We start from the raw sequence: 24062 nt of genomic DNA, 5'->3' as shown, positions 1-24062 counted from the left end.
TTGCGATGCCACCAGCTTTGGTTTTCTTTTTCAAAACATTCCTCTGGCTATTCGGGGTCTTTTCTGGTTCCATACAGATTTTAGGATGATTTGTTCCAGTTCTGTGGAAATAACGTTGATGGTATTTTGACAGGGATTGCATTGAATATGGGTAGATTGCTCTAGGTAGCATAGACCTCACAATATTTGTTCTTCCAGTCCATGAGCATGGAATGTTTTTCCATTTCTTTGTGTCTTCCTCAGTTTCTTTCATGAGTGTTCTATTGTTTTCTGAGTACAGATGCTTTGCCTCTTGGGTTAGATTTATTCCTAGGTATCTTCTGGTTTTTGGTGCAGTTGTGAATGGGATCGATGCCTTAATTTCTCTTTCTTCTATCTCGTTGGTGTATAGGAATGCAACTGATTTCTGTGCATTGATTTTCTGTCCTGCCACTTTACTGAATTCCTGTATGAGTTCTAGCAATTTTGGGGTGGAGTCTTTTTGGGTTTTCCACGTGGGGTATCATGTCGTCTGCAGAGAGTTGAGAGTTTGACTTCTTCTTTGCCAATTTGGATGTTTTTATTTTTTTTTGTTGTTGTCTGATTGCTGAGGCTAGGACTTCTGGTACTGTATTGAACAGCAGTGGTGATAGGGGACATCCCTGCTGTATTCCTGAGCTTAAGCGAAAACCTCTGTTTTTCCCCATTGAGAATGATATTCTCTGTGGGTTTTTCATAGATGGCTTTTATAATATTGAGGTATGTACCCTCTGTCCCTACACTGTGAAGAGTTTTCAGCAAGAAAGGATGCTGTACTTTGTCAAATGCTTTTTCTGCACCTATGGAGAGGATCATATGGTTCTAGTCCTTTCTCATATTAATGTAGTGTGTCACATTGATTGATCTGTGGGTGTTGAACCCACCTTGCAGTTCAGGAATAAATCCCACTTGGTCGTGGTGAATAATCGTTTTAATGTACTGTTGGACCCTGTTGGCTAGTATTTTGGTGAGAATGTTTGCATCCATGTTCATCAGGGATACTGGTCTGTAATTCTCCTTTTTGGTGGTGGGGCCTTTGTCTGGTTTTGGGAGCAAGGTAATGTTGGCCTCATAANCGTTTTGGGATCAAGGTAATGTTGGCCTCATAAAATGAGCTTGGAAGTTTTCCTTCCATTTCTACTTTTTGGAACAGTTTCAGAAGAATAGATATTAATTCTTCTTTAAATGTTTGGTAGGATTCCTCTGGGAAGCTATCTGGCCCTGGGCTCTTGTTTGTTGGGAGATTTTTGGATTATTGCTTTAATTTTCTTGCTGGTTATGGGTCTGTTCAGGTTTTTTATTTCTTCCTCGTTCAGTTTTGGTAGTTTAGGCATCTCTAGGAATGCATCCATTTCTTCCAGATTGTCTAATTTGTTGGCATATAGTTGCTCATAGTATGTTCTTATAATTGTTTGTATTTCTTCAATGTTGGTTGTGATCTCTCCTCTTTCATTCATGATTTTGTTTATTTGGGCCCTGTCTCTTTTCTTTTGGTAAGTCTGGCCAGGGGTTTGTCAATCTTATTAATTCTTTCAAAGAACCAGCTCCTAGTTTCATTGATCTGTTCTACTATTCTTTTGATTTCTATTTCATTGATTTCTGCTCTGATCTTTTATTATTTTTCTTCTGCTTCTGGGTTTAGGCTCTATTTGCTGTTCTTTCTCCATCTTGTTTAGGTGTAAGGTTAGGTTGTGTATTTGAGATCTTTCTTGTTTCTTGAGAAAGGCTTGTATTGTTATGTACTTCCCTCTTAGGAGTGCCTTTGTTGCATCCCAAAGGTTTTGAGCATTGTGTTTTCATTTTCATTTGTTCCTTGAATTTTTTAAATTCTTCTTTAATTTCCTGGTTGACCCATTCATTCTTTAGTAGGATGCTCTTTAACATCCATGTATTTGAATTCTTTCCAAATTTCCTCTTGTGATTGAATTTGAGTTTCAAAGCACTGTGGTCTGAAAATATGCAGAGAATGATCCCAGTCTTTTGGCACCGGTTGAGACCTGATTTGTGACCCAGGATGTGATCTCTTCTGGAGAATGTCCCATGTGCACTCAAGAAGAATGTGTCTTCTGTGGCTTTAGGGTGAAATGCTCTGAATATATGTGTGAAGTCCAATGTGTCTAGTGTGTCATTTAGAGCCCTATTTCCTTGCTGATCTTCTGCTTAAATGATCTGTCCTTTGCAGTGAGGGGAGTGTTAATGTCCCCTACTATTATTGTATTATCATCGATGTGTTTCTTTGATTTTGTTATTAATTGGCTTATATATTTGGCTGCTCCCATGTTATGGGCATAAATACTGACAATTGTTACATCTTCTTGTTGGATAGGCCCTTTAAGTATGATATAGTGTCCCTCCTCATTTCTTATTACAGTCTTTGGTTTAAAATCTAATTTTTCTGATATAAGGATTGCCACCCCAGGTTTCTTTTGATGTCCATTAGCATGATAAATTGTTTTCTAACCCCTGACTTTCAATCTGGAGGTGTCTTTGGGTCTAAAATGAGTCTCTTGCAGACAGCATATCTGTGGGTCTTGCTTTTTTATCCAATGTGATACCCTGTGTCTTTTGATGGGGGCATTTAGCCCATTTACTTTCAGGGTAACTATTGAAAGATAGGAGTTTAGTGCCATTGTATTGCCTGTAAGGTGACTGTTATTGTATATTGTCTTTGTTCCTTTCTGGTCTGTGTTACTTTTGGGGTCTCTCTTTGTTTAGAGGATCCCTTTCAATATTTCTTGTAGGGCTGGTTTGGTTATCACAGATTCTTTTGGTTTCTGTTTGTCCTGGAAGCTTTTTACTCTCCTATTTTCAGTGACAGCCTAGCTGGATAACGTATTCTTGGCTCTGTATTTTTCTCGTTTAGTACCCTGAATATATTATGCCAGTCCTTTTTGGCCTGCCAAGTCTCGGTGGATAGGTCTGCTGCCAATCCAAAGTTTCTACCATTGTAGATTACAGACCTCCACTTAATTTCCACCTGTAGGAAAATCATAATAGAATATTGATTTTTTAAAAATATTTTATTTATTTATTTGACAGAGATAGAGACAGCCAGCGAGAGAGGGAACACAAGCAGGGGGAGTGGGAGAGGAAGAAGCAGGCTCACAGCAGAGGAGCCTGATGTGGGGCTCGATCCCATAATGCTGGGATCACGCCCTGAGCCAAAGGCAGAGGCTTAACTGCTGTGCCACCCAGGCGCCCCTAGAATATTGATTTTTGTTAGAGCATGGTACTCATTGTCATCTGTCAGGAAATTGATGTATAAATATAAAAATCTATACTTTATGGCCTTCAGGGTCAGAAAGTGTGGTCTTTAATATATTAAACATTTTTCTTTTCAACTGTGTACCTTGTATTTGGATTAGCAGTATATGATACCTTATGTCAGTTTGAAATTGCTGTCATTTCACTCTAATTAGAAAACTAGCCAAGATAACATCTGTTGAAGTTGGGAAGTCTAATGCAGTCTGCCTGGAGTACTTGTTAAAAATATAAATTCTCAGATTCTACATCCAGAGATTCTAATTCACTAGGTCGGAGTTAGGGCTTAGGACTCATTTTTAACATGCTCCCTAGAAGATTCTGATTCCACACTTTGAGAATGCTTAAGTTTTGATTCCTTGGGAATAGCCACTTGGGTAACACCAGGGAGAATGTGGTAAAGCTATAACCAGGTGGGAGGTGTTGGCCATTCGCTTATTCGATGCCCCTTATACAAGCACTCCCAGGACAATTTACTGTTAGCTTAGGGACAGGGAAAAAAGGTTTTCTTCTAATGAACTGAGAAGTTTCTACTACTAGTCAGGAATTTTGCATCTTTTTCTTGCTGCAGGGAAACTCAGAGCTAGGTTTTGTACTACATTGCTATTTTTTCAATGACTCTGCTTTTTGAATGCTTCTCCCCCCCCACCACAGCCCCCTTTTTGTTAATGACTTTTGATCTTCCAGCATCTAGTTTTCTTTTCCCTGATTTTTTTTTTTAATTTAAGTTACTGCAAATTTTTCTTAGACATTCTCAAGTTACATATTACAAAAGCCAAAGACTATTTCCTGGTGCTAATGGCCTATTCCTAGAGCACAGTTGCCGTAGGACAACCTACGTCATGATTTCAAATCACCCGAGGCAGTTTAGACGAATCTTGTAGTTGTGTGATTCCAGCTGCTGAAGTATCGAAACTTTGACTTAGTTTCAACTATGAGCTGTTGTCCGTAGTTGGAGGCTCTAAACTGTACCCTCTCTGAGAGTAATTTTGTAAAGATCAACACTGAATGAATCAGATTAGCAACGTTGTTAATGAAGATGGAAGATTCTGTGTATTTCTCATAATCCCCCGAAGTCCGTCGTTTACATCAGAGTTCACTCTTGGTAAGTGTACGTTTTATGGGTTTTGACATATGTACAATGACTTCATCCACCATTATAATATTGCACAGAATAGTTTCACTAGCCTAAAATTTCCCTGTGCACTGCCTATTCCTCTCTTCCTCTTCCCTCAGCCTTGTAACCACTGATATTTTTTACTGTCCCCATAGTTTCACCTTTTTTTCACTTTGTCGTATGCATTTAAATTTCCTCCATGTCTTTTCATGGCTTGATAGCTTCTTTTCTTTTCTTTTCTTTTCTTTTCTTTTCTTTTCTTTTCTTTTCTTTTCTTTCTTCTTTCTTTCTTCTTCTTTCTTCTTCTTTCTTTCTTTCTTTCTTTCTTTCTTTCTCTTTCTCTCTCTCTCTCTCTCTCTCCCCCTCTCCCTCCCTCCCTCCCTCCCTTCCACCCTTCCTTCCTTCAAAGATTTTATTTATTTGAGACAGAGAATGAGAGAGAGAGTATGAGTGGGCGGGAGGAGGGACAGGGACAAGCAGACTCCCTGCAGAGCAGGGAGCCTGATGTAGGACTCGATTCCGGGACTGACCTGAGCTGAAGGCAGATGCTTAACCCACTGAGCCACCCTGGGTGTCCCAGCTCATTTCTTTTTAATGTTACGTAGTACTCCATAGTCTGGAGGTACCACCGTTTGCCCATGCTTCCGAGCTGTGGCAATGATGAAAAAAGCTGCTATAAATATCTGTGTGCTGGCTTTTGTGTGGATATAACTTATTTGAGGGAATATGATTGCCAGTTCATTGGATTCATTTTTAATTCTTGGGGTTTTAGTGAAGTGTCTGATTACAGTTGGTTTTTCATGTGTCTTGATGTCCAGGGAAAGAATCTAGACAGAATATGTAGGTTTGGGTAACAGTTTTATTTATCATTGTAAATTAATAAACCTGCTTCAGTGTGTTGCAGATTTGAATTTGGTAGAGTGCCGCTAGTCAGGGTCTTATCCCCCCTGGCATGTAGGAGGCAGAAGCCTGGATCTTCCAGTGTTGGGACCTGACTGATGAGGTGGTCTTTCCAGCTGCCACTTCGGTCGGCTTTCTCATCTCTACTGCTTTCTGTACTTACTATGCTATCTTCAGTGGGTGGGCTGATAGCTTGCCAAATACGAGGGGTGCTTCATCAGAGTTACAGGGGATCACAATTGCATGCTGGCCTTGCTCTTTCCACCTGTGTTACTTTGAGAAGTGACTTGTTCCTTGCAGTGTGAATGGCCTTAGTAATGTCCACCAACGCAATTCATTCTGACAGCTTTTATGGTGAATAACATTACTTGAATTTATTTCTTATAGAAAGGCCTTTGTTTAACAAAAAGTGGATTAAGACACAAAAGAATTGTGTGTCTGCTAATACAGAGCTTGCTCCTTTTTTACTGTGTTATTTTGGCAAATGTGACATAATCAGGAAAATATACTTGGTCTCTGCCTCAGGTTCCTGACACAAAGCTCCCCAAACCCATGTAATTTCTTGTGTGTTAGGGATGCTAGGAGCATCTTTTGTTTGTTAATCTTGAAAATCTGCTGGGGAGCCTCGATGATTCAGTTGGTTAAGAGTCTGCCTTCAGCTTACCTCGTGAATCCGGGGTCCTAGGATCCAGTCCCATGTTGGGCTCCTTGCTCAGCGGGGAGTCTCCGTCTCCCGCTCTCGCTGCCCCTCCACCCCACTTGTGTTCTCTCCCTCTCTCAAATAAATAAAATCTTAAATGGGCACCTGGGTGGCTTAGTCGGTTTAGTGTCTGCCTTTGGCTCAGGTCATGATCCCAGCATCCTGGGATCAAGCCCCTCTTCTGGCTCCCTGCTCAGCTAGGAGTCTTCCTCTCCCTCTGCCTGCCATTCCCCTTCCTTGTGCTTGCTCTCTGTCAAATAAGTAAAAATCTTTAAAAAAATAAATAAATAAAAAGAAATTAAAAAAACAGCCAAGGGGCGCCTGAGTGGCTCATTCTGTTGAGCCTCTGATTGGTCTTAGGTGACGATCTCAGGCTCCTGGGATTAAGCTCCGCCTCCAGCAGTGTGTCTGCCTGAGGATTCTCTTCCTTTCCTTCTGTCCCTACCTCCGCTTGCACTATCTAAAATAAGATCTTTAAAAAAATAAAATAAAAATTGCCAGTTATTTTACCAGCAAAAAATGGGCTTATTTAGGGGTGCCTGGCTCAGTTGGTGGAACTCTTGATCTCTGGGTGATGAGTTCAAGCTCCGTGTTGGATATAGCGGTTACTTAAAAACACGGCCATTTAAAAAAGGGGGGAGGGGATTTTTTAGGAATAAAAGAGAATTGCAATCCAGTATAAATAAACTGTGGCAAAATCCATAGGAAGGTCAGAAGGAATAAAGGAGAAGCATGCTTTTTAAGGAGGAGAGGGATAAGTTGGGAAGTCTGTTATAAACTAAAAGTCCACTGGCGTAAAGTGGGAGTTCATAGTATGGTGGCTTTTCCTTGGCTGAGCTATTGGCTCATGTAGGCATGAGATGGCTTTTCATTGGCTGCGCGTCTCTACTTTTAGCTGGAATAATAGAGTAGTGTCTGGATGCAAGGTCAAGTCCATGTAAAGTCAAGTTCAGCTCTTCCTGTTGGGTCTGCAGTTGACTACCAGTGATGGTAGGGTGAGAGCTCCCTCTGTGAAACCTCCTGACTACATTTTAGTGAGATTTCTTATTACTGATTTTCACATGTTCTAATATTTGGTCTTCAACCCCCGTTCCTGACACCAACAACTTCTAAAGAAAGCCCTTGGAGTCTCCAAAGTGATGAGTGTCTACTATGCTTCATGATGACTGGTGGCTGGGGTACCCTAGATAGCTTCTGGATGGGGGCTGGTCACCAGAAAGACCACACCTTAATTAGGAGTGTGGAACTTTCAGCCTCACCTCCATTCTTTAGAGAGGGAAGAGGGGCTGGGGATGAATAATCAATCATGCCTACATGAGGAATCTCCATGAAAATCCTGAAACTGTGGGGTTTGGAGGGCTTCTGGGTTGGTGACCATACCCACATGCTGACAGGGTGGTATACCTCAAACTGTGGGGACCGAATCCTGTGCTCAAGACCCTTCTGGGTACCCCTTCTGTAGCTGTTCATCTGTTCTTTGTTATATCTTTCCTAGTAAACTGGTAAACATAAGGGTTTTCTTGATTTCTGTGAGCAGTTCTAGCAAATGATCAAACCTCAGTATGAGCTGTGGAAACCCCTGATTTATAGCTCGTGGCTGAGAAGTACAGGTGACAGCCTGGGACTTGTGACTGGCATCTGAAATGGGGGCATTCTTTTGGGACTGAGCCCTTAACCTGTGGCGTCTGAACTAATCTGGCCAGCTAGTATCAGCTTTGAGGTAAATTGTGGGACACCCAGTTTTTGTCTGCCAAGAATTGGAGAATTTCTTGGGGTGGAAACCCCCCCACACATATGATATCAGAAGTGCTGTGAGATTGGAGGAAGAAAGTTTTCCCTTGAGCAAGTGACTTGTTTTTCCCTGAGCTTCGGTTTCTTGTTTTATCCTATCTCCATGCTATTTAACTTCAGGAGAAGCAGGATAAAGTCCAAGCTCTTTCCCGTGTCATATGAGAATTTTAAGTTAGGGCTCAGCCTCTTTTCACCCCTGCTAGTCTTTTTCTTCTGCTGTGGGCTCCTGCCCCCACCCTGGGCTACACCTCCAGCTCTAACTGTGCGTGACTTTTTGAGGCTCCCTAAACAGGTCTTGAGCGCTACTATACTTTGGCTTCCGCTATTTTCCCTTCAAGGTTCCCTTCCTGTTACTACTGCACGTCTTTCCCACACACCACCCCCAACAATGTAACGGTCTTCTTGTCTCTGCTTCCAAAGCACCTGCGCTCACTTTTATTCCAAGAGTTAGTCTTTGTATAATGGCTGCTGGTTTTCACATGTATCCCTGTTAGAAATCTTTGAGATGTTTTCTGGCAAGAAACAGTCTTATTTATTTTTCCAGCCTATTCATTTTTCCTTTATTATTTACTTCCTTCTCTTTTCTATAGGTTTAATTTGGCCTGTTTTTCTCCCCTTAACATTTTGAGATAGGTGATCTTCCATCTAACCTATACACTTAAGTCTTTAAGTTTCTCTCAGAATGCAGCTTGTGGCTACATTTCCCAAATATTGACATGTGGTATTTTTATCATCATTCTGTTCAAAATATTTTCTAATTTGCATTGTGCTTTTTTAAAAATTAAAATTAAAAATTTTATTATTTTGTAAAGATTTGATCTATTCGAGAAAGAGTACAAGCAGGGGGAGAGGCAGAGGGAGAGGGAGAAGCTGACTCCCCACTGAGCTGGGAACCCATCCTGGGGCTCTATCCCAGGTCCCCAAGACCATGACCCGAGACAAAGACAGACGCTTAACCACCTGAGCCACCCAGGCACCCCTGTGCTTTTTTTTTTTTTTAAAGATTTATGTATTTATTTGAGAGAGAGCACACAAACGTGTGGGGGGGGGCGGGGGGAGGCGGAGGGGCAGAAGCAGAGGGAGAGGGAGAGAGAATCTCTAGCAGACTCCCTGCTGGTATAGGAGCCTGATGTGGGGCTTGATCCCAGGACCCTGAGATCATGACCTGAGTGGAAATCAAGATTGGACCCTCAACCAACTGCGCCACCCTTGTGCTCCGTGCTTTCTTTTTTGATGCAAGGTAATTTAGAATGATATGGCTTAATTTCTACACATGAGGATTTTCTAATAAACCTTTCTTTATTGACTTCCAACTGAATTCCACTGTGTACAGAGAAGCTACTCTGTGATTTCAGTCTTCTATATTTTTATTGTGGTAAAATGCACAGAGTATAAAAATTTACATTTTTTACATTTTTTAAGTGTGTAGTTCCGTGGCATTGGGTACATTCATATTGTTGGGTAGCCATCACCACCATCCATCTCCAGAACATTTTTTTTTAATCTTCCCAAACTCAAATTTCGTACTCATTAACCTGTAGTTTCTCATGTTCCTCTCTTGCCAGTCCCTAGCAACCACTCTACTTTCTGTCTCTTGGGAATTTGACTATGGTTATTTTTTTTTTTCTAGGATTTTATTTTTTAATTTAGAGAGAGGGTGTGCATGTGAATGGAGAGGAGGAGCAGAGGGGAAAGGAGAGGAAAAGAATCTCAAGCAAACTCTGCTGAGTGTGTAGACTGATGCAGGGCTTGACATCAGAACCCTGAGATCGTGACCTGAGCCTTTATGGAATTTATCTTTTATGACTGGCGTATCTCACTGAGCATAATGTCCTCAACGTTCATCCATGCTGCAGTATGTGTTGGACCTTCCTTCCTTGTAAAGGCTGTATAATACTCCATTGTATACATGTACCGCATCAAAAAGAATGAAATACTTGGGAATTAACCTGGGAGGTGAAAGACATATACAGTGAAAACTATAAAATGTTGCTTAAAGAAATGAAACACAAATATGGAAAAGACATCCCATGTTCATGGATTGGAAGAGTCAATATTATTAAAATGTCAGTACCACCCAAAGCAATCTATAGATTCTGTTTGATCCCTATAAAAATCCCAGTGACAGTTTCTGCTTACTCTCTTAATCAGAACATTTAGTCCTTTCTTGTTTCACTTTTTGTTGATAATTTGGGTTTATATCTTCCATTTTACTGTTTGCTTTCTATCTGTCTTGCCTGTGCCTTTTTTTTTTCCTCTTTTTTCCCCTCCTCCCCCCCATTACTGGATTATTTTTTATTTTTTATTTTTATTATTATTTTTTTTAATGATTTTTTTTATTATATTATGTTAATCACCATACAGTACATCCCCGGATTGCGATGTAAAGTTCGATGCTTCATTAGTTGCGTATAACACCCAGTGCACCATGCAATACGTGCCCTCCTTACTACCCATCACCAGACTATCCCATTCCCCCACCCTCCTCCCCTCTGAAGTCTTCAGTTTGTTTCTCATAGTCCATAGTCTCTCATGTTTCATTCCCCCTTCTGATTACCGCCCTTTTCTTTATCCCTTTCTTCCCCTACCGATCATCCTAGTTCTTATGTTCCATAGATGAGAGAAATCATATGATAATTGTCTTTCTCTGCTTGACTTATTTCACTTAGCATTATCTCCTCCAGTGCCGTCCATGTTGCAGCAAATGTTGAGAATTCGTTCTTTCTGATAGCTGAGTAATATTCCATTGTATATATGGACCACAGCTTCTTAATGCAGTCATCTGTTGAAGGGCATCTCGGCTCCTTCCACAATTTAGCTATTGTGGACAATGCTGCTATGAACATTGGGGTGCATATGGCCCTTCTCTTTACTACATCTGTATCTTTGGGGTAAACACTACTGGATTATTTTTTAAACTTTACTTTTCCTTTCTATTAATCATACAATTTTTAAAAAAGATTTTATTTATTTGTCAGAGAGAGAGAGCACACAAGCAGGGGGGGAGTGGCAGGAGAGGGATAAGCAGGCTCCGTGCCCAGCAGGGAACCCAGTACGGGACTCGATCCCAGGACCCTAGGATCATGACCTGAGCCAACGGCAGACGCTTAACCAACTGAGCCACCGAGGTGTCCCTAATCATACATTTTTTATTAAGTAATTATCATGGAGATCAAAACATGCATCTTTGACCTACAAAAGTCTAATTAGTAATTTTACTTCTTCCTGGACTCATGCAAAGACCTTAGACTACTTGAATACTAATTCTGCTTACCCACTTCCTAACTCATATGGTGGATGTTTTAATCTTTGTGCATATAAAACTCCAAGAGCTGATATTAGTTTATATCATTTTTATTAATTTAGATTTATCCATATATTTACCCATTTCTTCCCCTCTGTATCCTCAGGTTTTCATCTGGGATGGTTTTCTTTATCCTTGAAGATCACCCTATTAATTTTTCTTTGCCGAAATTGTCATTGTTTTTAAATTTTTTTTTAATTGTGGTTACATGCATATAAAACATAAAGTTCGGTATTTGACCATTTTTTGTTAAATTTTTTAAATTGTAAAATATAACAAAATTTACCATTTTAACTTTTTTTGAATGAGCTTTATTTTTTAGAGTAGTTTTAAGTTCACAGCAAAATTGAAGTACAGGTAGAGAGATTTCCTCCTGCCCTCACACAGGCGTAGCCTACCCCATTACCAGGTTCCCCAACAGAGTATGCATTTGTTGCAATTGACAAACCTGTATTGATAAATCATTATCACTCCAAGTCCATTGAAGTTCACTCTTGGTGTTGTATATTCTGTCGGTTTGGGAAAATTGATGATGGTGTGTATCATACAGAGTAGGTTCACCGCCTTAAAAATTCCCTGTGCCCCACCTATTCATCTCTTCCTCCCTGCTGTTTTTAAAATTTAAAATATTTAATTGTGGTAATATACATAACATAAAATTTACCACCTTAACCTGTTTTTTTTCACCTTAAGCCATTTTTAAGTGTAAAGGTAAATAGTGACTACTCTTGGGTACCTCATATAAGTAGAACCATATAGATAGCATTTGTCCTTTCAGGATGGCTTATTTTATTTAACTGAATGTCTTCGAGGTTCATCCATGTGTGAGAACTTCATTCCTTTTTATGGCTGAATATTCCATTGTACGTATATCACGCTTTTTGTCTGTCCATCTGTTGATGGGTATTTGGGTTATTTCTACCTTTTGGCTGTTGCGAGTAGTGCTGCAATCAATATTGGCATACAAGTGTCTGAGTCTTTTTTAATGCTTGTGGTTATATGCCTGTAAGTAGAATAGATGAATCATATGGTAATTCTACATTTAGCTTTTTTAGGAACCACCAAAATATTTTCCACAGTGGCAACACCATTTTATGTTTTCGCCAGCAGTGTATGAGAGTTCCAGTTTTTCCACATCCTTGCCAGCATTTGTTACTTTCCATTATTTTGATTATAGCCATACTATTAAGTGTGAGGTATCTCATTGTGGTTTTGATTTGGATTTCTGTGATGATTAATGATCGTCTTTTCGGGGCGCCTGGGTGGCTCAGTCGTTAAGCGTCTGCCTTTGGCTCAGGGCATGATCCCAGCGATCTGGGATCGAGCCCCACATCAGGCTCCTCCGCTGGGAGCCTGCTTCTTCCTCTCTCACTCCCCCTGCTTGTGTTCCCTCTCTCGCTGGCTGTCTCTATCTCTGTCAAATAAATAAATAAATAAATAAAATCTTTAAAAAAAAATGATCGTCATTTCATGTGTTTATTGGGCATTTGTATATCTTTGGAGAAATGTCTGTTCAAGTCCTTTATCCATTTTTCAGTTGGGTTGTCTTTTTTTTTTTTTTTAGGTTTTTATTTTAATTCCTGTTAACATATGGTGTTGTATGTACATTATATTCATTCAACAATTCCATACATCACTGTGTGCTCATCATGACAAGTGTGCTCCTTAATCCTCTTCAACTGTTTCACCCATCCCCCACCCACCTCTCCTCTGGTAACCATCAGTTTGTTCTCTATAATTAAGAGTCTGTTTCTTGGGGTGCCTGGGTGGCACAGTGGTTAAGCATCTGCCTTCGGCTCAGGGCGTGATCCCGGCGTTACGGGATCGAGCCCCACATCGGGCTCCTCTGCTGTGAGCCTGCTTTCCTCTCCCACTCCCCCTGCTTGTGTTCCCTCTCTCGCTGGCTGTCTCTCTCTCTTTGTCAAATAAATAAATAAAATCTTTAAAAAAAAAAAAAGAGTCTGTTTCTTGATTTGTTTCTTTTTCTTTCCCCTTTGCTCATTTGTTTTGTTTCTTAAATTCCACATCTGAGTGAAATATGGTATTTGTTTTTCTCTGACTTATTTTGCTTAGCATTATATCCTCTGGCTTCATCCATGCCATTGCAAATGGCAAGATTTCATTCTTTTTTATGGCTGAGTAATGTTCCGTTGTATATATAGACCACATCTTCTTTGTCCATTCATCCATCTGTGGACACTTAGGCTGCTTCCATATCTTGGCTATTGTAAAGAATGCTGCAGTAAACTATAAGGATACATGTATCCCTTTGGGTGTAGCCCTTTGAATTGTGTTTTTCAGTTTCAGAATTTTTATTTAGGGTTCAAAAAAATACAGTTTAAAAATTTTCTGCTGAAATTTCAAGCTCATTTTTTATTTTCCTGAAAATATTAAACATAGTTAAAACTCCATTATGCAGATGACTGATGAATCTGTTTATGTTGACTGTTGTTTTCCTTGGTTCTCAGTCACAGAGTCTTTGTCTTTTTCTATGCTCGGATATTTTTGTTGGAGTGCCAGATATGATGATGAAAAATTATAATTCGAGCTTTGCAATAGTGTTATTTTCCTCCAGAAAAGATGGAAATTTACTTGGGCAGGTAGCTGGGGTCAGTAGCAATCCTAGATTGCTTTAAATTTATCTGAGAATAAGATTATTTGAAGTTGGCCTTTAATTCCTTCAAGGGTTAGTTTATTTAACACTGGTTCTTCCTTACCCTTAGAATGAAGATGTCTTGAGCCCAGTACACATCCTAGAGAGTTTCTCAGTAGTTTCACCTTCCCTGGGGGGGTGTGATTTTTCAGTATTGATTTCTTAGCTCCTGAAATCTGTCTAAAGCTCTGTTCAGCTTTTTAGCTTCTTATATCAGGATTATCGATGCCTCAGGGGAAAATATTGCTCTAAGTGCTTATTAGTCCAACTCTTTGGGTTTCCCTCTTCTCCCACATGTTGGCCTTGTAATTCTTTGCTGCCTTAGTAACTCTCTGGGATGTACACATATTTTTAAAATTGTAGGAAATATACACAACTAAATTGACCATTTTAACCATTTTTCAGTGTAGAGTCCAGTGGTATTAAGTACATTAACAGTGTTGTGCAGCCCTCACCACCGTGTATCTGGAGCTCTTCATTTTATGAAACTGAACTCTGTTCCCATTAAATAGTAACTCCCCATTCTCTTCTCTCAGCCCCTGACAACCCCCATTTTACTTTGTGTCTATGAGTTTGACTGCTCCAGGTGTCTCATATATGTGGAATCCTATCTTTTTGTGTTCACTTATGTCATTTTAGCATAATGTCTTCAAAGTTCAGCCATGCTATAGCGTGTCTCAGAATTTCATTCCTTTTAATGGCTGGATACACCACATTTTGTTTTCCGTGCATCATCAGTGGACAGCGGGGTGGCTTCTGCCTTTGGCTATTGTGTATAATGCTGCTATAACCCTAAATATGCAGGTGTCTGAGTCCCTGCTTTCGCTTCTTTTAGGTACATACCCAGAAGTGGAGTTGCTAGATCATTTGGTAATTCTATGTTCAGCTTTTTGAGGAATTATCCTACTGTTTTCCATAGTGGCTGCAGCATTTTACATTCCCATCAGCAATGCACAAGGGTTCTAATTTTTCTACATCCTCACCAGCGCTTGTTTTGTTTGACTTTTTGCCATCATAATTGATGCAAAGTGATTTTCAAAAACAATTTATCTAGCTTTTCTAGTTTCCACCAGGAGGGTTGATCCAGATGTGAACCTCTCCGTCTTTCTTTTGCACCTAGCACGGTGCTGTATATAGAGTGGAAGGGAGGAGGAAAGGTAAAGAAAATGCCCTGGAAACTGAGGTAGTATTCAAATATAAGGTATGAGTCACAGACAGCAAAGTGTGATGGGTAAGCCTTGGCTTCTGGAGTTAGAATGACCTGGATTTGAAGTTGTGTGACTTTGAGCGAGTTATTTTACCTATGTTGAATAAGGATACTGTGTATATATAGATTTTTATTTTATGAAAAGCAGATTAGTGGACTAGGACTCCAAAAACTTGCATATTTGTCCAGGAATTGGTAAAAAAGAAGGTAACACTATCTGCTTTACAAAGATGAAATGTCTGTTGTGAGGATAACATGAAATAATGCAAAGAAAAGTTTCTGGCATTCAGTAAGTGCTCAGTAAATTTTAGCTGTTGTTTCCTGCAGTTGTAGTTTTTGTTGGCTTTTGAACCAAACATGCTGTCTATCATATTTGCTGATTCCAGTCCCGAGTCTAAGGTTAACTTGCTCTTTTTCAAAAGATATTTTTTGCCCCCAGCGGTGTCCGTGTAACAGGGTTTCCATTGCCAACTGTCTTTGTATTTGCAGCAAAAAGGAGCATTAATTATCTCTGTTCTCACTTATTCCTCATTTGGTTTTTCTTCTTCTGCTAGGACTCTGGTTAGGAGTAGAATGGGACAATCCTGAGAGAGGAAAGCATGATGGAAGCCATGAGGGGACTGTGTATTTTAAATGCAGGTAATTTTTCATTATGAATTTGCATGGTTATTTGGGGTAATATTCAGTAATTGAATAAAGGGGGATGGAGAAGAAGAAATGTTTGGCTTTGGGCATAGTTATAATGTAGAATTTGTATTCTAAAAAAAACAATGTGCAGAGTTTTTTTTCCCCTTTGTTTTTAAAACTCTGGCTCTTAAGTTCACAAGTGTGGTTGCTTGCTTTTTCCTTTATGTGTGTGTGTTTTTTTTAAACATTATTTATTTATTTATGTAACAGAGATAGACAGCCAGCGAGAGAGGGAACACAAGTAGGGGGGAGTGGGAGAGGAAGAAGCAGGCTCCCAGCGGAGGAGCCCCATGTGGGACTCGATCCCGGTATGCCGGGATCACGCCCTGAGCCAAAGGCAGATGCCCAACGACTGCACTACCCAGGCGCCCCTGTGTTTTGTTTTTTGACAGCTTTTTTAAATTGGATAAATATAAACATTTCTCAATGATTCATTAACAATTTACAATTCACTAAGTGAATAATGAAAAAGAGAAATAGCCTAGGTATCCAATAAGAAGCAGTTGATTAAACAAAATACAGAACATCCAAATAGTGGAATGCTAGGCCACCATTAAAAAAAGCTCTTATCTTGGAAAGAGTTACACCTTATATTGCATATCTACTAATATTTTTAACTGCTTGATTTCAGAGAAACTTCATGAAGCTTTGAAAAGGATGGTTGGGATGCTTTCAGACAGGATTTTTTAAGTTTTTGTTGTTTTCCGTAGTAGGTTTCAGTTTCTCAGAAAGTTGTTGTTTTTTTGTTTATTTGAGAGAGAGAGAGAGAGCACAAGCCAGGGGGAAGGCAGGGAGAGGGAGAAGCAGAATCCCTGTGAAGCAGGGAGACCAATGCGGACTCGATCCCAGGACCCTGGAATCATGACCTGAGCCAATGGCAGAGGCTTAACCGACTGAGCCGCTCAGGCGTCCCTCAAAAAGATCTTTTAACATCAAGCTTATTTTTCCTTAAGTGTGGCACAATGAACACAGTCCTGGCCTGGAAGTCAAGAGGCCTCTAACTCTGCTCTTAACAACCCTCATGACACCGAACGAGACTAAATTTACTAACCTCTGAAATGGGGATCAAAATTAGATAATACAAAATACATTTCCTGGCCTACAATTCTGTAATTTTAGAGAATTGGGATGGAAGTAGAATCAACATGTTTGTCGAGGCAGATGGCAGACATGGAATGAGGCCAGCTCAGAATGTGTCAAGAGTTCATGGAAGATACATTTAGAGAGGTGTGGAAATAGAAATTTCTTTTTTTTTTTTTTTTTAAGATTTTATTTATTTATTTGACAGAGATAGAGACAGCCAGCGAGAGAGGGAACACAAGCAGGGGGAGTGGGAGAGGAAGAAGCAGGCTCAGCAGAGGAGCCCGATGTGGGACTCGATCCCATAACGCCGGGATCACGCCCTGAGCCGAAGGCAGACGCCCAACCACTGTGCCACCCAGGCGCCCCAAGGAAATAGAAATTTCTTATCCTGGCCTGTTGATCCCTCACCTACCTGAACCATGACCTCCTACACCTTCCAGTGAAGGCACTTTTCCTAAAGAGCCTGCCCAGCACAGTTCCCTCTTCTAAAAGCTTGCCCACATCATTCGTGATTGCATAGACCTTAATGGGCTCTGCTGGAATGATGTCTTCAGTCTTGGCTATTCTTAGGGTAAATCAAGAGTTGTTTCAGTCCTGACAGATCTTCAGGCTTTGCCCTGAAGTGCTGGTGGGAGGCCTCCGTTCAGGGACAGGGACTCAGTGTTTGGATTCTTGCCCTTGGAACAGCATTTCCTTATTTCATCATGTTATTGAGTGTAGTCATGCCTGAGTATTTACAGACTAAAATATGTATTCTCCTGTTACAAACTACTGTTCTTTCATTTCATTAAAATGAGACTTTTGTTGATTTTAAGTCCTATATGGGTAGGTAATGTTAAGTATGAATTCCATTTCAGATATTTATGGGGCAGTACAGAAGGGAGCATTTGGTCTGATGTGGTGGAGAACCAGTGGTCTAGACTAAAGGAGTCACCATTATAGTTGTTAATGCTTGTGTTGGCATAATTAGAACATGACTAATAGAGATTATATCAGTATCTTGGAATCTCTGCATCAGACAAAACAGATTACATGTATTTGTTATTAAGTTTATTGAGATCTCTTCCTAGTATACCATACACACTTCTTCCCTGTCAAAACCCATGTTTTCTGCCTTAGGAGGTGATCTGGTCTACTCCCTAATCCTCTTCTGACTGTGTCACATCGACTACTTGGGTGGTGGGCGGGAGTGGGGGTTGATCATTTCATGTCACTCTTTAGTTTCAGTCTGAGCGCTTATATGACCTGGGGTAAGTACGGCAATCTCCTGAGCTCGTACCCATATTAATATTTGTGACACAGTTTACAGGTTTATCCCAGAATTTATGGCTATGAACCACTCATCAGCATGCTCCCAGGTGCTTCTCTTCTCCATCTCTTGTTTTTTGGGGGAGGAGACAGGTTCAGTTAAGGTGATTAACCTTGAAGTTCTTTCCACTTTGCCCCTAGATAGCAGAGTGATTTCCAGCTTTTTTTCTTTCAACCTAAACTAGAGAGTATACTCTAAACAGAACTGTGTGGGTCAATAACCCACTGCTCAGGTTTTGATTAAAATGTTCTCTTTCTAAGCAGTTATCTTATTTTTTTGTTGAGCAAGAAATCTTGTGGGTTTTTTTTTTAAAGATTTTATTTATTAGAGCACAGAGGGAGAGAAGGAAAAACAGGCTCCCCGCTGAGCAGGGAGCCAGATGTGGGGCTCAATCCCAGGACCCTGAGATCATGACTTGAGCAGAAAGCAGATGCTTAACTGACTGAGCTATCCAGGTACCCCTCTTTTTTTTTTTTTAAGATTTTATTTATTAGAGCATGCACACACAAGTGGGGCGGGGTGGGGAGAAGTGTCAGAGAGAGAGGGAGAAGCAGGCTCCCTGCTGAGCAGGGAGCCCAAAGTGGTTCTTGGTCCCAGGACTCTGAGATCATGACCTGAGCTGAAAGGCAGATGCTTAACCGACTGAGCCACCCAGGCGCTTCCCCCCGCCTTTTTAAAGAAATCTTAAAATGTGACTTTTTGGGGTGTCTGGCTGGCTCAGTCAGTAGAGTATGCCACCCTCGATCTTGGGGTTGTAAATTTGAGCCCCCGTTGGGTGTAGAGAGTACTTAAAATCCTTAAAGGGGTATCTGGGTGGCCCAGTCAATTAAGCATCCAACTGTTGATCTTTGCTCAGGTCTTGATCTCAGGGTTGTGAATTGAAGCCCTGTGTTGGGCTCCACGCTAAATGTGGAGCCTACTTAAAGTCACTAACTTAAAAAAAAAAGTGACTTTTCTTTGGCACCAGTGAATAGAATACTTGACATCAGAGGAAACACGCTGTTCTAGACTTTGTGCACAATACTGGATGACTTACAAAATAGAATCTTGTACTGCTCATCCCGTGTGTGTCATAAGATTGTTGTAAAGTATTTCGAGGTTCTTGAATGAGCATTCATGGACTAGTATAAATATTCCCCTGTTATGGTGTAAAGTGTTAAAAAGAATTTTTTTAAAAAAGTCACTGTGTACTGACAGTTTGCAGGCAGGGCACATTTCTGCAAAAGGTGAAGAAGAGAGGTGTTTCATTCTTGGAAGACTCCCATAAATCAGGGCTAAATAAAAATTGCATCACTCAGCGTCAGTCTACAAAAAAAAACTGAGCTAAACAGCTAATTTTCCATTGGGAAAATTAGTTACCAGTTTAGTTCTCACGTGAAGCAATGTACATTGAGTGAAATGGAAGTTAGTATTCAAGCTTGCCTAAAAGGCTCTAAACATGTCTAATTTTTTCTGCAGCAAAATAGGGTATAATGATCAACAGGATTTATTGCAATCTGCCCAGAGACCCAGCCTTTCCCAGAATGTAGCATCTAAAGCCCCAACAAGAAGAATGCTTACTATGGGGAGTTTTGGATCTGTTGAGGACCCTTGCCTTTGAGTAATATTGCCAGATTCGGGTAATAAAAATACGAAATGCGTAGTGAAATTTGGATTTTTAGATCAACAGCCCATCATTTTTTAGTTTTGGTCTGGGACATGTATGGGACATACTTACACTAAAAAAGGATTGGCTATTGGTCTGAAATCAGATTTAACTGGGCATCCAGAATTTTAGCTGACAAACCTGTTTGGGAGATAAATAGTGCAGAGTGAATCTCGATGACAGGGCTTCATGACAGTCTTCCATTCCCACAAGAGCCATGGTCAGGGTGTGGATTTCAGTTAGAGCATCTGTAATTGGTGGGCAGGAGGACGGACCCGGAACAAGCTGAATGCTTGCAAGAGAAGAATGTTTGGACTCTCCTCCTTCCACTCCCTGCCTCCCTCCAATTTTTTTCTCTTTGGAGAGGGTTCAAAATTTCAGTGTTTGGATATACCATCTCAGTATTCATCTAGAATCTCAGTGGAGTCTATGTAAATTATTAGTTCATTTTTGGAGATCTATTGTTATGGGTGGGCACGCATTCACTTGGTATTTTTCAGTATTTGCTCGTCTGTTTTGTTTTCTGAGAAACCCTCCAGGAATGTTCCGGAGGAGACTGATCTTTGTTGTTATCTTTTGATCTGTAAAGGGCACAGCATCTACTTTGCAGCTACCTAATACATACCATTCTAATGCCTTTGATCTGCCTGCAGTCAAACTAAACAGTAAAGATCTCTTCTTGAATGGTTCGTTACCACTGTTTAAAATTTAGAACAAAAAGTGAAAACCATGGCATTTGTTTTGCATTGTTTTCTCATTTATTAGAACTGTGCTAGTTTTTAAATTTATATGCTCACACTTTTTCATTTATTTTTTTGTTGCCGTATAGTTGACATACAATGTTATGTTAGTTTTAGGTGTACAACATTGTGGTTTGGCAATTCTGTGCATTGTACAATGCTCACCACAGTAAGTATAGTCTCCAACTGGAACGTTGTGTTGACTATATTCCCTGTACTGTAGTTTTCATCCATGACCTTTTTAAAAAAAATATTTATTCATTGTTTTTTACCGGGGTGTTGGGGCAGAGGGAGAGAGAATCCTTAATCAGACTCCCCACTGAGCATGGAGCCCAATGTGGGGCTCAATCCCAGGAGCCTGCGATCATGACTTGAGCTGAAATCAAGAGTCAGCCGCCTAACTGACTGAACCACCCAGGCGCTGCCCCCCCCATGACCTATTTTTAACTAGAGGTTTGTACCTCTTAATCCCCTTCACCTGTTATGCTTTCCCCACCTGCCTCCCCACTCTGGTAACCACCAGTTCTCTGAATTTAGGAGTCTGTTCCTGTTTTTGTTTATTCATTTGTTTTTTTTAGATTTCGCATATAAGTGAAATCACATGGTATTTGTCTTTCTCTGTCTGACGTATTTCATTTCGCATAATACCCTCTAGGATATTGTTGTTGTGAACACGTAGTGTATTCCTGTTGTCGTGAATGGCAAGATTTCATTCTTTTTTATGGCTGAGTAAATATTCCATTGTATATTTGTGTGTCTGTGCCACGTCTTTATCCATTCATCTATGGATGGACACTTAGGTTGCATCTATATCTTGGCTGTTTTAAATAATACTGCAATAAACATAGGGTTGCATATATGTTCTTGAATTAGTGTTTGTTTTCTTTGGTTAAATACCCAGCAGTGGAATTCCTGGATTGTATGATATTTCTATTTTTAATTTTTTGAGGAACCTCCATACTGTTTCCCACAGTGGCTGTACCAATTTACATACCCACATAACAGTGGTTATCTGTTGTCTTTTTGATAGTAGCTCTTCTGACTGGTATCTTATTGTTTTTGTATGTATGTACTTATTTTAAAGATTTCATTTAATTTATTAGAGAGAGAGAACATGAGCAGGGGGAGGGGCAGAGGGAGAGTGAGAAGCAGACTCCCTGCTGAGCAGGGAGTCAGATGTGGGGCTCGATCCCAGGACCCTGAGATCATGACCCGAGCTGAAGGCAGACGCTTAACCAACTGAGCCACCCCAGGTGACCCTTGTCTTAATTCTTTTTTTAAAGATTTTTATTTTTAAGTAATCTCTTCACCCAATGTGAGACTTGAATTTACAACCCGAGATCATGACCTGAGCTGAAACCAAGAGTCTGATGCTCAACTGACTGCACCACCCAGGCGCCCCTTAGATTTTATTTTTAAGCAATCTCTACACCCAACGTGGGGTTCGAACTCACAACCCTGAGATACAGAGTCGCTTGCTCTACAGACTGAGCCACCCAGGCGCGCCTCTCATTGTGGTTTTGATCTGCATCCCCCGATAGTGATGCTCAGTATCTTCTCATGTGTCTGTTGGCCATTTGTAGGTCTGCTTTAGAAAATGTCTATTCAAGTCTTCTGCCCAATTTTTAGTTGGATTATTTGGGGTTTTTTGGTGTTGAGTTGTGTGTTTTTTATGTATTTTGGATATTAATTCCTTATTGGATATGTCATTTGCAAATATCTTCTCCCATTCAGTAGGTTGCCTTTCCTTTCTTTTCTTTTCTTTTTTCCCCCTGGAGATTGTATATTTAAGTAATCTCTACACCCAATGTGGAGCTCGAACTCTCAGCCCGGAGATCAAGAGTTGCACGCTCCACTGCCCGAGCCAGCCAGGTGCCCCGTGTTTTTGTTTTGTTGATGGGTTCTTTCCTGTGCAAAGACTTCTTAGTTTGGTGTCGTCCCAATAATTTTTGCTTTTGCTTCCCTTGCTTCAGGAGACATATCCAGAAAAATGCTGTTAAACAGATTGCTGCCTATGTTTGTTTTAGGAGTTTAATGGTTTCAGACTTTACATTTAGGTCTTTAATCCATTTTGAATTTATTTTTGTACATGATCTAAGAAAGTGATCCAGTCTCACTCTTGCATGTAGCTGTCCATTTTTCTTGACATCATTTATTGAGAAGACTGCTATTTCCCCTTTGTATATTCTTGTCTCCTTTGTCATAGATTGATCATTGGGGTTTCTGTCTCCCCCCTGGGCTCTCTCTTCTGTTCTGTGTCAATACCTTCTTGTTTTGATTAGTTCAGCATTGTAGTGCAGCTTGAAATTTGGGATTGTGATACCTCTAGCTTTTTTCTCCTTTCTCAGGATTGCTTTGGCTATTCGGGGTCTTTTCTGGTTCCATACAAACTTTAGGATGATTTGTTCCAGTTCTGTGGAAATAACGTTGATGGTATTTTGACAATTGACATCGAATATGGGTAGATTGCTCTAGGTAGCATAGACCTTCTCACAATATTTGTTCTTCCAATCCGTGAGCATGGAATGTTTTTCCATTTCTTTGTGTCTTCCTCAGTTTCTTCCATGAGTGTTCCTACCGTTTTCTGAGTACAGATGCTTTGCCTCTTTGGTTAGATTTATTCAAACCATTTATTTGGTTTTTGGTGCAATTGTAAATGGGATCGATGCCTTAATTTTTCCTCTTCTGTCTCATTGTTGGTGTATAGGAATGCAACTGATTTCTGTGCATTGATTTTCTATCCTGCCACTTTACTGAATTCCTGTATGAGTTCTAGCAATTTTGGGGTGGAGTCTTTTTGGGTTTTCCACGTGGGGTATCATGTCGTCTGCAGAGAGTGAGAGTTTGACTTCTTCTTTGCCAATTTGGATGTTTTTATTTTTTTTTTTGTTGTCTGATTGCTGAGGCTAGGACTTCTGGTACTGTATTGATCAGCAGTGGTGATAGGGGACATCCCTGCTGTATTCCTGAGCTTAAGCGAAAACCTCTGTTTTTCCCCATTGAGAATGATATTCTCTGTGGGTTTTTCATAGATGGCTTTTATGATATCGAGGTATGTACCCTCTATCCCTACACTGTGAAGAGTTTTCAGCAAGAAAGGATGCTGTACTTTGTCAAATGCTTTTTCTGCACCTATGGAGAGGATCATATGGTTCTAGTCCTTTCTCATATTAATGTAGGGTGTCACTTTGATCTGTGGGTGTTGAACCCACCTTGCAGTTCAGGAATAAATCCCACTTGGTCGTGGTGAATAATCCTTTTAATGTACTATTGGATCCTGTTGGCTAGTATTTTGGTGAGAATGTTTGCATCCATGTTCATCAGGGATACTGGTCTGTAATTCTCCTTTTTGGTGGTGGGGCCTTTGTCTGGTTTTGGGAGCAAGGTAATGTTGGCCTCATAAAATGAGTTTGGAAGTTTTCCTTCCGTTTCTATTTTTTTGAAACAGCTTCAGAAGAATAGGTATTCATTCTTCTTTAAATGTTTGGTAGGATTCCCCTGGGAAGTCATCTGGCCCTGGGCTCTTGTTTGTTGGGAGATTTTTGGATTATTGCCTTAATTTTCTTGCTGGTTATGGGTGTGTTCAGGTTTTCTATTTCTTCCTTGTTCAGTGTTGGTAGTTTAGATATTTCTAGGAATGCATCCAT

The 24062-nt window shown here is 40.3% G+C and overlaps 1 protein-coding gene across 4 annotated transcripts in view; it reads left to right on the top strand.

The window, feature by feature from the left end:
• The window catches only part of TBCE (tubulin folding cofactor E), an 82244-nt gene that overhangs the window by 30804 nt on the left and 27378 nt on the right, over window positions 1–24062 (top strand). For all 4 annotated transcript variants that reach the window (XR_004626113.1, XR_004626114.1, XM_034662482.1 and 1 more), the window contains exon 3: window positions 15506–15590. Coding sequence is in view for 2 of the 4 variants with exons in the window: in XM_034662482.1 (XP_034518373.1) it covers window positions 15506–15590 (85 nt within the window). In the remaining 2 variants the exon portion in view is untranslated. The remainder of the gene's footprint in view (window positions 1–15505; window positions 15591–24062) is intronic.

Source organism: Ailuropoda melanoleuca, chromosome 6 (assembly GCF_002007445.2).
Source record: "Ailuropoda melanoleuca isolate Jingjing chromosome 6, ASM200744v2, whole genome shotgun sequence".
NCBI classification, from domain to species: domain Eukaryota; kingdom Metazoa; phylum Chordata; class Mammalia; order Carnivora; family Ursidae; genus Ailuropoda; species Ailuropoda melanoleuca.
Note: the sequence above shows the minus strand (reverse complement) of the source record. Positions and strands in the feature narration are given on the sequence as shown.